Below are 13,732 nucleotides of genomic sequence, written 5' to 3'. Positions count from 1 at the left end.
CTCTGTAGCTCGCGCTCTACTCCCTCCCGGCTTAGTTCTTCTTAGGGGACAGTGCCCTCCCAGATGATTGACAGTTTTCCGCCATTAGCATTGTTGCACCGCTGGTGCGAACTGCATGTTCTCCAATGCAAGCAGAGGCAATCTCTGTAGAATCGGAGGACCGCAGGAGCACTGAAACTTCCCGAATCCAGCTTCCGAGCAGTGCTCACAAGCTTTCTGGCAAAGAGCTTGTAAGTACTGCGCTCTTTGTATAGGAAGCGGCCATCGCTGATTGACAGCAGATTCGGTGATAACTTGCAGTTTTAAAACCCCTCCATTCTTGAGAATGGAGAAGATTTTTAACAAGAAGAAAAATGCAAATTTTTACAAGCACTTTCCAATTTTATCTAGTTTTAATGATTAAAAAAACCTTTAATTTCTTTAAAAAGGGAATCGCTGCTTGTGCCCCCCTATATAAGCCCCAATATGCATTGCATTGCCAACATCCTCTCCCAGTGTAAACACATGCACTTTGGCATGCTTCATTACCAAAAAAAAAAAAAAAAAAATCAAATTCTGGATTTCTTTACATGACCTGGGTAGTAAACATCTGATATTTGGGGAGAGTGTAAGGCTGAATCCGTTTCTCTAACTCTCCCCCATCTTTCTTTGGTCTCTCAGCGGGCAGCTCTGTGAAATGCCGTCACAATCATCCACCCTGACGAACCCCTGTAAATTAGCCGACTGCCAGAACGGAGCCAAGTGCATCGACCTGGGGAACAGCGCGGTGTGCCAGTGCCTTCCTGGCTTCGGAGGGAACAGGTGCGAGAAACTCTTGAGTGTGAATTTTGTGGATAGAGACACCTACCTGCAATTCACAGACCTACAGAACTGGCCCCGGGCGAATATCACTCTTCAGGTAGGTGTAAATAAACTATCAACCCTATCAAAAAAAACGGCGCCGAGTGTCAGCAGAATGAAATGCCGGGCCATCTGCTCCGCGGTGCTGAGGTTGGAACTTTACAGTTTGCAAACATCACTCAACAAAAACAAAAAAAAAAAACCTGACAAAATGTAAATGTGGCATATAACATGTAAAGTGATACAACGTAATAGACGTCAAATAACTTAGCAGTACGGTGACATTCCCATCGTCTGGGACTTCAAATGCCAGATTATCAGATCTTCTGGATTATTGGATTTCCTCACTGATTCCATTCTCGTCTCTAGTTCAGAAATCGAAGGAATTCACGGAAGGTCGCACTTTAATGATAAGGAATATTTTTGTATTATAGATGATCTCTAAGGGTCTAGATCTGGTAGATTTGCAGGGGACCGAGCATCATGAACCTGCTGCCATTTATAATACTGTACATATGCGTATAGGAAGGTTTTAAAACTCATCCCCCCAAAAAAAATCAGCTCCAAAATATAAAAATGCTGCGGATTTTCAATACCACAGATTTTGATTGCAGATTTTTTCCCCACTGTGGTGGAGCCACAGCACAATCGGCAGTATAAAATCAGGCGGGATGACAGCCATGGGATCCACTGCAGAAATGTTCTGTTACATCTGGATTTCCCTATCTATATATATGATTGTCTAAGGGTCACTTCCGTCTGTCTTTCTGTCTGTCTGTCACGGATATTCATTGGTTGCGGCCTCTGTCTGTCATGGAAATCCAAGTCGCTCATTGGTCGCGGCAAAACAGCCACGACCAATCAGCGACGCGCACAGTCCGGAAGAAAATGGCCGCTCCTTACTCCCCGCACTCACTGCCCGGCGCCCGCATACTCCCCTCCAGTCACCGCTCACACAGGGTTAATGCCGGCAGTAACGGACCTCGTTATGCCGCAGGAACGCACTCCGTTACCGCTGCTATTAACCCTGTGTGTCCCCAATTTTTTACTATTGATGCTGCCTATGCGGCAGTGTTATATAGTATGTGGGCTATGTGATATACTGTGTGGGCTGTGCTATATATTACGTGCCCACTGTTATATACTACGTGGGCAGTGTTATATACTACGTGGCTGCTATATACTGCGTGGGCAGTGTTATATACTACGTGGCTGCTATATACTGAGTGGGCAGTGTTATATACTACGTGGCTGCTATATACTGCATGGGCTGTGCTATATATTACGTCGCCTGTGTTATATACTGCGTGGCTGCTATATACTGCGTGGGCTGTGTTATATAGTACGTGGCTGTGTTATATACTGCGTGGCCACTGTTATATATTGCGTGGCCTCTATTAACGCATCGGGTATTCTACAATATGTATGTATATAGCAGCCACATAGTATATAGAACAGGCCACGTAGTATTTGTCTGCTATATACTACATGGCTCCTATATACTACGTGGCCTGTGCTATATACTATGTGGCTGCTATATTCCCATAGGCTACAGTGGTGTAGACCGGTGAACGTGGATCCCAAAGATGAGATGAGCACCTTAATTGTATAACATTGGAATACCCCTTTACTGCCTATATTACCATGTTGTAGTGTGTTTCTATTGCAGCTCACACTCAGTCTCTTGAATCCTGCAATACCAGACATGGTCTATGCACAAGAGTGGCGCTATTTTTTTGGAATCTCATACATGATGTTTAATGACTTTTTCACCAATTAGTTTATCATTAACCATTGGGATGTAATGAACGGGGTTTATGTTGGGGATGAGAAACCAATAGACCTCTAGTAACGAGCGTCCTCCTGCACTTAGGTGTCCACAGCCGAAGACAATGGAATCCTCTTGTACAATGGTGATCGTGATCACATGGCCGTGGAGTTATATCAGGGTCATGTGAGAGTCAGCTACGACCCCGGGAGCTTCCCCAGCTCTGCCATCTATAGGTAAGACCCGGGACTTTCTATTCTTTCTATTACTCCAACCGTTTGTCAGAGCTGCCCTGTGTGAACAAGGCCCAAGGGTCTGCTCATATATGGGCGTCGTAACCCTAGTTTATAACAGAAGCTTCAACGCTGTCCCGGTGGCTAATGACCCCATTGATTTAACTGGGCACATCGGGGCAAGAAGCCCCCCGTGACTAGAGGCTCTGATGGCAATGTAAACATAGTTTGTAGGCAGGGTTGGACTCAGCGCCCGACAAACCCGAAATGTGCCAGGGCCCACGTAGTCATTGGCTAAGAATGGAGATAGCTGCAATCTCATCAACCCCTTAGATGCTACAGTCAGTTGTGGCAGTGGCATCTAAGAGGTTGGAAATGGGGGATAGGTGTTTCTTCATGCCATGCGATTGCAGGGTGCCCCCCTGAAAGGTCCACATAAACCTGGGACCGGTCTTGCACACAGATCTTCTCATGTGAGGAGTCGCCGGTTTCCTTAGCCTCTTAAAGGGGTTGTGTCAGGTTAGAACAATACGATTCAGTTCTTCTACAAACAGCGCACCCTTTTGCTCATAAGATACACAGAGTGGGAATGGCAGCTAGACTCCATGCATCAGAGCTGCAATACCAGACGTAACCAACGGACAAAGGTGGCGCTGTTTCTGAAAGAAGCAAAAATCTTATTTCTAATTTGATACAATTCCTTTAAGGGTAAATTTACTTTTCATTTATCAAAATCAAAGCAAAGTAACCAAAATTTTGGAGAAGCCAATCGTCGGCCTGACCTTCATACTAACAGAAGTTCTATTATAAAGTTGATTAATTTAGTCAGACTTTTAGGCAAGTAGTCCTTAATATTAGAGATGATGATTTATAAGAAAGCCTAGCACTCCCCGGTGCGGGGGGATTGCGTGGTGACACTCGGCATTATTCCTGCTCTAGTGATCGGGCGACGCCGTGTAAATCGTTCCGCCCACAATCAGTGAAATAGATGAAATCCAGCGCCGGCCACTTGTGCGTCTCCACCTGAGCCGCAGTAAATCAGGCGCGGACATATTTATTAGAGATGCCAGCGATCGGTTAGTGATCCGATACTGATACCATTGTGTGGCGGAGGATTACGGGAGCTGGGCCGACGGCAGATGGCACGGTGCACCATATGCCCACACTGTCACTCTGTAATTTAGAATTAGCCGACCATTCTTCACATGATCCCCCGGGGACTCATTACTGTGTGAATAGGAGGATAATAAGGGTGTATTCCTGACAATTCCTCTTCTCCAGCGCAGAGACTATCAATGACGGCCAGTTCCATACAGTGGAGTTAGTTACCTTTGACCAGATGGTTAATCTGTCGATTGACGGCGGCGCCCCCATGACCATGGACAACTTTGGGAAACATTACACACTGAACAGTGAAGCGCCGCTGTACGTAGGAGGTAAGAGATACAACGTAGATGGATGGATGAGTCTGGTTTGGATAAGTCAGAAGTCATGCTGGAACTTGTAGTTTTGCTTGCAACCTCATTTTGTACTCTGATAAAGTGCTCTCTCAGCATGCTCGGGTGTGAACAGAGTGCTTTCTGCGTGCTCGAATAATATGTTGGAGACCCAGCCTAATAAATAGACAGGCAATCCCTGAGACATGCAGCCGCAGGCACTCGAGCATATTAATCGAGTGCGCCGCAGACACTCAGCACACGAGCATGCTCAGAAAGCACCTTATCCGAGCACGTTCGCTCATCACTAAATATTATCCTTTACCTGGAGTTTAAAGGAACATGCAGGGGCCACCCACCTAGACAATTGCACCGTGCCAAAAGGTCCTCTTGGACAGTCTTCACAGTGGATTTAACCCTTGCAATATATGCACTTTGTATATAGAGCCGCATGGCAACATGTGCCGCAATAGTAAGATCACGGCGGCACATCCCGACATCGCATTTAATGACTTCCTTTGTCACGTTGTACCTTGCGACCTCCGGTGACCAAAATGTTTCCAGATGTGATGGATTTACCGTGGTCAACTCACTTGCCACGAACTTCAATGAATTAAATTTATATAAAATCTATAAAATCGTCACCATGTCGCAGTCGCAATTTTTTTTATGGTCACGCGACGTATTTGGAAATTGCATCGGCAATAGTATCAATAATAAAAATGTATTTCTTCTACCCTTTGCTATCACTAATGGTCATTATTGGTGTTTGTGATCCAGGCATGCCGGTGGACGTCAACTCTGCTGCTTTCAGACTGTGGCAGATTCTGAACGGCACCAGTTTCCACGGCTGCATCCGCAACCTGTACATTAATAACGAGCTCCAAGACTTCACCAAGACGCAGATGAAACCCGGGGTGGTACCAGGATGTGAACCGTGCAAAAAACTCTTCTGTCTGCATGGCATATGTCAGCCCAACGCTGCCAACGGACCAGTGTGTCACTGCGAGGCGGGCTGGACGGGTCCACACTGTGACCAGCAGATCAGCAACCCCTGCATCGGGCACAAGTAAGTGCAGCGGAGGAAATATGGTGGAATCAGGAAAAACATACGCACTGTCGAGTTGCATCAAAGGGGGCATTTATAGACTCATAAGGGGTGAGGCTACGAAGACTGGCATAGTGGTCTAACATCAGGAATCAGGAATAAAAATGGCTGCTCTCACCTACCATTCAGCATCTCTTCACCTCTGAGCATCCATATTTTAGCTCTGCAGGTCGGGGGCATGTCCACTTCAAAGTGCATGAGTAGCTGTGCATCTTAAGAGGGTCTGTCAGCACAAAGTGACTGTTCACATCAAGACATCAAGCAGGGTGGCTCCGTGCTCCCTTGGCGTGGCCTAACTGTCTAGTACACTTTCCAGTTTTCTTTTTCATCCATCTTCACCCTCCTCTGGCTCCTGTAAAGCCAGACCTGTCAATCAAGGAAAAGCAGGGAGATAAATGCAAAACGAGGAGGTGGAAAGATGCACCGAACTGCTCAGCCACGCCAGAGGTACACTGAATTGCTTGGCAGCACCAAAGGTGCACTGAACTGCTCGGCCACGACAAATGTGCACTGAACTGCTCAGCCGCGCCAAAGGTGCACTGAACTGCCCGGCCACGAAAGGTGCACTGAACTGCCCGGCCGGGCCAAAGGTGCACTGAACTGCCCAGCCACGCCAAAGGTGCACTGAACTGCCCGGCCGGTCCAAAGGTGCACTGAACTGCTCGGCCACGCCAAAGGTGCACTGAACTGCCCGGCCACGCCAAAGGTGCACTGAACTGCTCGGCCACGAAAGGTGCACTGAACTGCCCGGCCGGGCCAAAGCTGCACTGAACTGCCCAGCCACGCCAAAGGTGCACTGAACTGCCCGGCCGCGCCAAAGGTGCACTGAACTGCTCGGCCACGCCAAAGGTGCACTGAACTGCTCGGCCACGCCAAAGGTGCACTGAACTGCTCGGCCGCGCCAAAGGTGCACAGAACTGCTCGGCCGCGCCAAAGGTGCACTGAACTGCCCGGCCACGAAAGGTGCACTGAACTGCCCGGCCGCGCCAAAAGTGCACTAAATTGCCCGGCCGCACCAAAAGTGCACTGAACTGCTCGGCCGTGCCAAAGTTGCATTGAGCTGCCCAGCCGTGCCAAAGGTGCACTGAACTGCTTGGTCACGCCAAAGGTGCACTGAACTGCTTGGTCACGCCAAAGGTGCACCAAGCGCATGTGCTTGGTTTGAACAGTCTTTGTCTGCTGACAGACTCACTTTAAGTTTTGACAAGTGGCAAGTTAACCATAGCCCCCGTGATACTGGGATAATCTGATTATCTTCTGCTGGAAGTCATAGATTATACAAAGGACACTCATGTGTCAGAACCGGATCCAGGCCAGCACCGTACCCCTGCCACAGCAATCTTGGGCATTTCTAATACCATTTGGCAGATGACCCCTATTTCCATATTATGGTAGTCTGTTTCTTGTGCTTTGTGCCTTTATTCACACTTCTTTCTCCGCAGGTGTGTACATGGGACCTGCATGCCCCTGGATTCGGTGACCTACAGCTGCCTGTGCCAGGATGGGTATAAGGGCGCGCTCTGCAACCAGCAAGGAGGAGAGCTCTATAATCCATGCAAGAATCTGCAGTGCCAGCATGGGCGCTGTCAGATCTCCGACATAGGAGAAGCATACTGCGAGTGCGACAACGGCTACGTGGGTGACATCTGTGATCAGGGTAGGTAAGGGTAACATGGCATCTTACACATGGTGGCTTACTAGGGTGCCAGCCCGAGTAGGGCCAGTTTTAGACAAAGTGGGGCCCTAGGCAAAAGTTTAATGTGGGGCCCCAAAAGCTAAAATATTGCACCATCACACAGAAAAATTTCTGTTGTATTTACAGGCGCTAAGTTCAGGCCACTAAACGAGCACGATAGACAATATTGAAGTCATTCGACACTTGTTTCCTGGCCTCTTTAGGGTATGTGCAGATGCTCAGTAATTGGCAGTGCTTTGGACGTAACACATGTCTGCTGCGTCCAAAGCGCTGCCGGCTATTGAACGCAGGTGAATCTGCATGTGTTCATTGAACCGTGCGCTATCACTGCGTCCAATACATTGTATGGGTGATATTTATCTTACGGAGACAAATAAAGATAAATTGACATGCTGCGGTCTGGAAAGATGCGCCGCATGTCCGTCTCCACAGGTGAGCTGAGGGCATCTGCGCAGGTATAGTGGGCATGGGATTTCTTGAAATCCCATCCACTATTCTGTGACATCTGGCCGCTGCACAAGTATGCAGCGTCCAACCCCGCATTGTTTACAGACTGTGTGCAGCTACCCTTACTCCAACTGAGGAAGAATGATTGGTACAGATAGTCCTCGATACAGTATAATGCAGGTCCCATATAGTACACATAATAAAATGGTCCTTGGTAGAGTATAATGCAGCCCCCCACATAGAGTATAATGCAGCCCCCTCAGAGTATAATGCAGCCCCTTGTACACAGTATAATGCAGCCCCCCACATACAGTATAATGCAGCCCCCCCACAGTATAATGCAGCCCTCCCAGAGTATAAAGCAGCCCTACACACAGTATAATGCAGCCCCCCACAAACAGTATAATGCAGCTCCCTTAGAGTATAATGCAGCCCCCCCACACACACAGTATAACACACAGTTCCCCTTGATAAAGCAGGGCTGAGAAGCGGCAAAACGCGCATCGTGGGCATTCAGTGAGCAGTGCTGCATGTGGTGAGGATTGTTTATTACTGTTCTTTACTTTCTTTTCTTCTCCCGTCCCTCCTTTTGCTGTGCTCACTAGGACACAACATGATAGTTAATGGTGCACAAGCATATAAATGTCCATAGTGGGCAATGCTTAATTGATCTCATGGGAGTTACGATACAGCTTCAGAGAGGTTTTTGTCTTGTTGGGAGATAGGTGTTCCTCACCACGTATCACACATATGGTTGAGATATACATGTTATAGCTTTGCAGCATGCTCTATTTTTTGGTGTCTATTCAACACATCTGTTCACATTGTTTCTATGTTTTTATATGTCCTGTGACATGGTAATTGTTGTATTGTCATTTAATAAGGACTTTTTTTATACTATTTTTTTAAACTCCTTTTGTCTCTCATGCTGACACACAGTATAATGCAGCCCCCCAGAGTATAAAGCAGCCCCCTCAGAGTACAATGCAGCCCCCTCACAAACACACATTACAGTGCAGCCCCCACACACAGAGTACAATGCAACTCCCCCACACACAGTATAGTGCAGTCCCCCCACATACACCCTATAGTCAGCCCCCACACACAGTACAATGCAGCCCCCCACATACACAGTATAGTGCTGTCCCCCCACATACACAGTATAGTGCAGTCCCCCCCACACAGTATAGTGCAGTCCCCCCACATTATCGTGCAGCAGACACACACACACACACCTCTCCTCCTCATTCCCCAACTTCTGCAAAGCATCTCAGCGTCTCATCAGCTCCACTTCTGAAACACGCTGAGTCAGAGACAGAGGGGGAGTGATAGGAGAGGAAGCGTCACATGATGCTCTCTCCTCCATCACTGCTTTCAACTTTATTGGCATCTATGATGCCGATAAGTTGAATGCACAATGCCGGGAGGGAGCGGCGCCGGCCCCTCTTACCCAGAGGCCCCATAGCAGACACTGGCTGTGAGCCCATGGAGCAGCTGGGGCCCTAGGTGGCTGTCTGGTCTGCCTGCCCCTAACGCTGGCCCGAGTACCATCATGCTCACCTGCTTGTCTGCTTTTAACACAATGCCACTGGAGAGTGGAGTCCTGCACTCAAAAATTCCAAGCTGAGCCCTCAGATTGCCTTTATGATAGCTAAACCTCTGTGGAAAACATCAATCTTGGCCATTTTTGATGCTACGAAGGTCTAATAAATGAGATCCCACCTACCTGGAGAATGGGGCTCAATCTCCACCTCTGGGAATGGACCGGTGACGTCCCCTCTCTATATTCCCTTCTGTGGGAGATGTGAAAATTAGCAACCAAGACCCTCATCTGTCAGATAAGCCAGGACACACCATCAATGTATCTGCTCCTATTGTTACTAGAAAATAAGGGTACTGCCACACAGTGGCACTTTGATCGCTACGACGGCACGATTCGTGACGTTCCAGCGTTATCTATTCGATATCGTAGTGTCTGACACGCTAGTGCGATCAGGGATCCCGCTGAGAATCGTACGTCGTAGCAGAACATTTGAAACTTTCTTTAGTCGTCTAATGTCCCGCTGTGGCGGCATGATTGCATCGTGTGACATAGGTGTGTACGATATTGTATACGATGTGCGCATAATAACCAATGGCTTCTACATCGCAAATACGTCATGAAATTATCGCTCCAGCGTTGTGCATTGCAAAGTGTGACAGCAGTCTACGACGCTGGAGCGATAATTACACGACGCTGCAACGTCACAGATCGTGCCGTCGTAGCGATCAAAGTGCCATTGTGTGACAGTACCCTAAGATGAAGTCCAGCATCAGGACCTTCCATAAAATTCCATATTTGATTTTGTTGAAATAATCCAAAAACTTTAAAAATAGCGCAAACCCCTTCACCATACTCCTAATAACATACAAACGCGTTTCGGGCGCATGTCCTTAATCATCGCATAATTTTACTAGAATTGAGCAAAAAAGAGTCACAAGTCCATGGTCCGGCATCCACATCTGTGCTCCTTGGTAGCCGACAAGGCCAGTGCAGACTTCCTCGGCCGGCACGTGAATGCTGGCATCCAGGATACTCCAATAGCGGCATCTTGGGCATCTCTACCATTACTAGACCGCCGTAATGTCATCACGCCAGGATGCCGGTATTCGAGTGTTGGCCGAGGTGGTACTCAATGCCGTGGAGTACCAACATGGATGCCGGATCAGGGTCGTGAAAATCTTTTCATAATGATACATCATTGCCGACCAACTTAATATTTCCTAATTCTATGTGTCGTCCTATCCACAGAGTCAGAATGTAGAGGGGATCCCGTCAGGGATTACTACCAAGTGCAGAGGGGATACGCCATATGCCAAACCACCCGTACGGTATCCTGGGTAGAGTGCCGGGGATCCTGCAACAACCAGGGCTGCTGCACGGGATTACGCATGAAGCGCAGGAAGTACACGTTCGAGTGCAGCGACGGATCCTCGTTTGTGGAAGACGTAGAGAAGCCGATAAAGTGCGGCTGCTCCCAGTGTATGTAGGATCTCAATGGACTGGATCATCGTAGATCATACCACACCGGATTAAAAAAAAAAAAATTACAAAAAAAATTGGACAATGCATTCTGTAAAACTGGACTCTGCTTCCCTTTCAGAACATCTTAATGTCTGTGGCATTCAGCGAAAACAAACAAAAAAAAAGTTATATGTATAAACAGTACCTGCTACATGAGAGGCGCACGCTGACTGCTTGTATAGTGTCGTAATCTTTGGGAGAGGTATAGAGAAGGTATATGTGTAGAGGGTCAATGTGTAGATAGAGATTTTTTAAAAAAAAACAAAACACAAAATGTATTTATACACAATGTGGATAGATTTACACGGAGCGCGAAGGAAGCTTTATGTCTGTTTTTTGTTCTTGGACTTAGATCAATTTTTTGGGGGATATTTTTTATCTCTCTTTTTGTAACCATTGTGACAGTATTGCATTTATTTTTTTTTATTATTATTATTTTATTTTTTGTATAGCGCAGAATGTTCTACAAATATACTTTCTGAGTCTTTAACTTCTCCTAGGAAGAGGTAAAATGTAAAAAAAAAAAAAAAAGAGAAAAAGTAGGGGATCATCGCATCACTTTCATAAAGCACTTTCTTTTGTCTGTGAAATACAACCGATTATTGTGTTTTTATTTGATATGATCGCTGACTCTCATGTTACTCATTTATAAGGCACAAGATCACACAGAACTCTATTTTTTTTTTATTTTTGCAGATTGGGTATTAGTCAGGAATAATGTTAGGCATTGTATTGTAAAGTTCTCCAGCAAATAGTGCTGGGTAAGGGTTTACCCATAATTCAACAGCACCACTCTTCACTTGTGGCTGCATCTGGTATTACAGGTCAGCCTGGAACAGCACCACTCTTCACTTGTGGCTGCATCTGGTATTACAGGTCAGCCTGGAACAGCACCACTCTTCACTTGTGGCTGCATCTGGTATTACAGGTCAGCCTGGAACAGCACCACTCTTCACCTATGTCTGTGTCTGGTATTGCAGGACAGCCTGGAACAGCACCACTCTTCACCTGTGGCTGTATCTGGTATTACAGGTCAGCCTGGAACAGCGCCACTCTTCGCCTGTGTTTGTATCTGGTATTGCAGGTCAGCCTTGAACAGCACCACTCTTCACCTGTGGCTGTATCTGGTATTGCAGGTCAGCTTGGAACAGCGCCACTCTTCGCCTGTGTTTGTATCTGGTATTGCAGGTCAGCCTCATTGGAGTTATCCAAAATTAAACACAATTAGGGTAAAGGCAGTAAAATAACAAAATAAGCATTATGTACCTGTTGAAGACTCCAGATCAACCTCTCTGCTTCTCCCCACTGGTCATTGACTAGAGTGTTTCAGCGCAATTGTCTTGCCTACAACATATGACCACTGCAGCCAATCACTGGGATTAGCAGTGTCTGCTCTGACCAGTGATTGGCTGCAGCGATCATATGTCATATGCTGCAGCCCTACAAACAAAGCCCAGCGGGTAAGTATTACTTATTTTTTATTTTACAGAACTACCTGCCTATGCTCTAATTATGGCCTATCCTGACCAACCCCTTTAATATTACCCCTTTACTACCAAACATATTCCATGAATTTAAATAAAAGCCGACGTCTTTAACCCCTTTACCCCCAAGGGTGGTTTGTACGTTAATGACCGGGCCAATTTTTACAATTCTGACCTCTGTCCCTTTATGAGGTTATAACTCTGGAACGCTTCAATGGATCCCGGTGATTCTGACATTGTTTTCTCGTGACATATTGTACTTCATGATAGTGGTAACATTTCTTCGATATAACCTGCGTTTAATTGTGAAAAAAACAAATTTGGCGAAAATTTTGAAAATTTCGCATTTTTCCAACTTTGAATTTTTATGCCCTTAAATCACAGAGATATGTCACACAAAATACTTAATAAGTAACATTTCCCACATGTCTACTTTACATCACCACAATTTTGGAACCAAAATTTTTCTTTGTTAGGGAGTTATAAGGGTTAAAAGTTGACCAGCAATTTCTCATTTTTACAACACCATTTTTTTTTTTAGGGACCACATCACATTTGAAGTCATTTTGAGGGGTCTATATGATAGAAAATAACCAAGTGTGACACCATTCTAAAAACTGCACCCCTCAAGGTACTCAAAACCACATTCAAGAAGTTTATTAACCCTTCAGGTGTTTCACAGGAATTTTTGGAATGTTTAAAAAAAATGAACATTTAACTTTTTTTCACAAAAAATTTATTTCAGCTCCAATTTGTTTTATTTTACCAAGGGTAACAGGATAAATTGGACAACAACTTTTGGGGTCCAATTTCTCCTGAGTACACTGATACCCCATATGTGGGGGTAAACCACTGTTTAGGCGCATGGCCGAGCTTGGAAGGGAAGGAGCGCCATTTGACTTTTCAATGCAAAATTGACTGGAATTGAGATGGGACGCCATTTCGTTTGGAGAGCTCCTGATGTGCCTAAACATTGAAACCACCCAGAAGTGGCACCATTTTGGAGAGTAGACCCCTAAGGAACTTATCTAGATGTGTGTTGAGCACTTTGACCCACCAAGTGCTTCACAGAAGTTTATAATGTAGAGCCGTAAAAATAAAAAATCATATTTTTTCACAAAAATGATCTTTTCGCCCCAATTTCTTATTTTCCCAAGGGTAACAGAAGAAACTGGGCCCCAAAAGTTGTGCAATTTGTCCTGAGTACGCTGATACCCCATATGTGGGGGTAAACCACTGTTTGGGGGCATGGCAGAGAAGGGAAGGAGCGCCATTTGACTTTTCAATGCAAAATAGACTGGAATTGAGATGGGACGCCATGTCACGTTTGGAGAGCCCCTGAAGTGCCTAAACATTGAAATCCCCCACAAGTGACACCATTTTGGAAAGAAGACCCCCTAAGGAACTTATCTAGATGTGTTGTGAAAACTTTGAACCTCCAAGTGTTTCACTACAGTTTATAACGCAGAGCCGTGAAAATAATTTTTTTTTTTTTTCCACAAAAATTAGTTTTTAGCCCCTAGTTTTGTATTTTTCCGAGGGTAACAGGAGAAATTGGACCCCAAAAGTTGTAAAAATTTGTCCTGAGTACGCTGATACCCCATATGTTGGGGTAACCCCTGTTTGGGCACACGGGAGAGCTCGGAAGGGAAGGAG

The 13,732-nt window shown here is 46.0% G+C and overlaps 1 protein-coding gene across 1 annotated transcript in view; it reads left to right on the top strand.

The window, feature by feature from the left end:
- Positions 1-11,187, top strand: part of SLIT1 (slit guidance ligand 1) — a 366,291-nt gene extending 355,104 nt beyond the window's left edge. The window contains exons 32-37 of the mRNA XM_077258294.1: positions 661-898; positions 2,714-2,844; positions 4,123-4,277; positions 5,058-5,346; positions 6,828-7,042; positions 10,320-11,187. Of these exons, the coding sequence (XP_077114409.1) occupies positions 661-898; positions 2,714-2,844; positions 4,123-4,277; positions 5,058-5,346; positions 6,828-7,042; positions 10,320-10,558 (1,267 nt within the window). The 3' untranslated portion in view covers positions 10,559-11,187. The remainder of the gene's footprint in view (positions 1-660; positions 899-2,713; positions 2,845-4,122; positions 4,278-5,057; positions 5,347-6,827; positions 7,043-10,319) is intronic.
- The last annotated feature ends 2,545 nt before the right edge of the window (positions 11,188-13,732 follow it).

The sequence above is a fragment of the Ranitomeya variabilis genome, chromosome 4 (assembly GCF_051348905.1).
Source record: "Ranitomeya variabilis isolate aRanVar5 chromosome 4, aRanVar5.hap1, whole genome shotgun sequence".
Taxonomy (NCBI): Eukaryota; Metazoa; Chordata; class Amphibia; order Anura; family Dendrobatidae; genus Ranitomeya; species Ranitomeya variabilis.
This window is presented reverse-complemented; position numbering and strand designations above follow the sequence as displayed.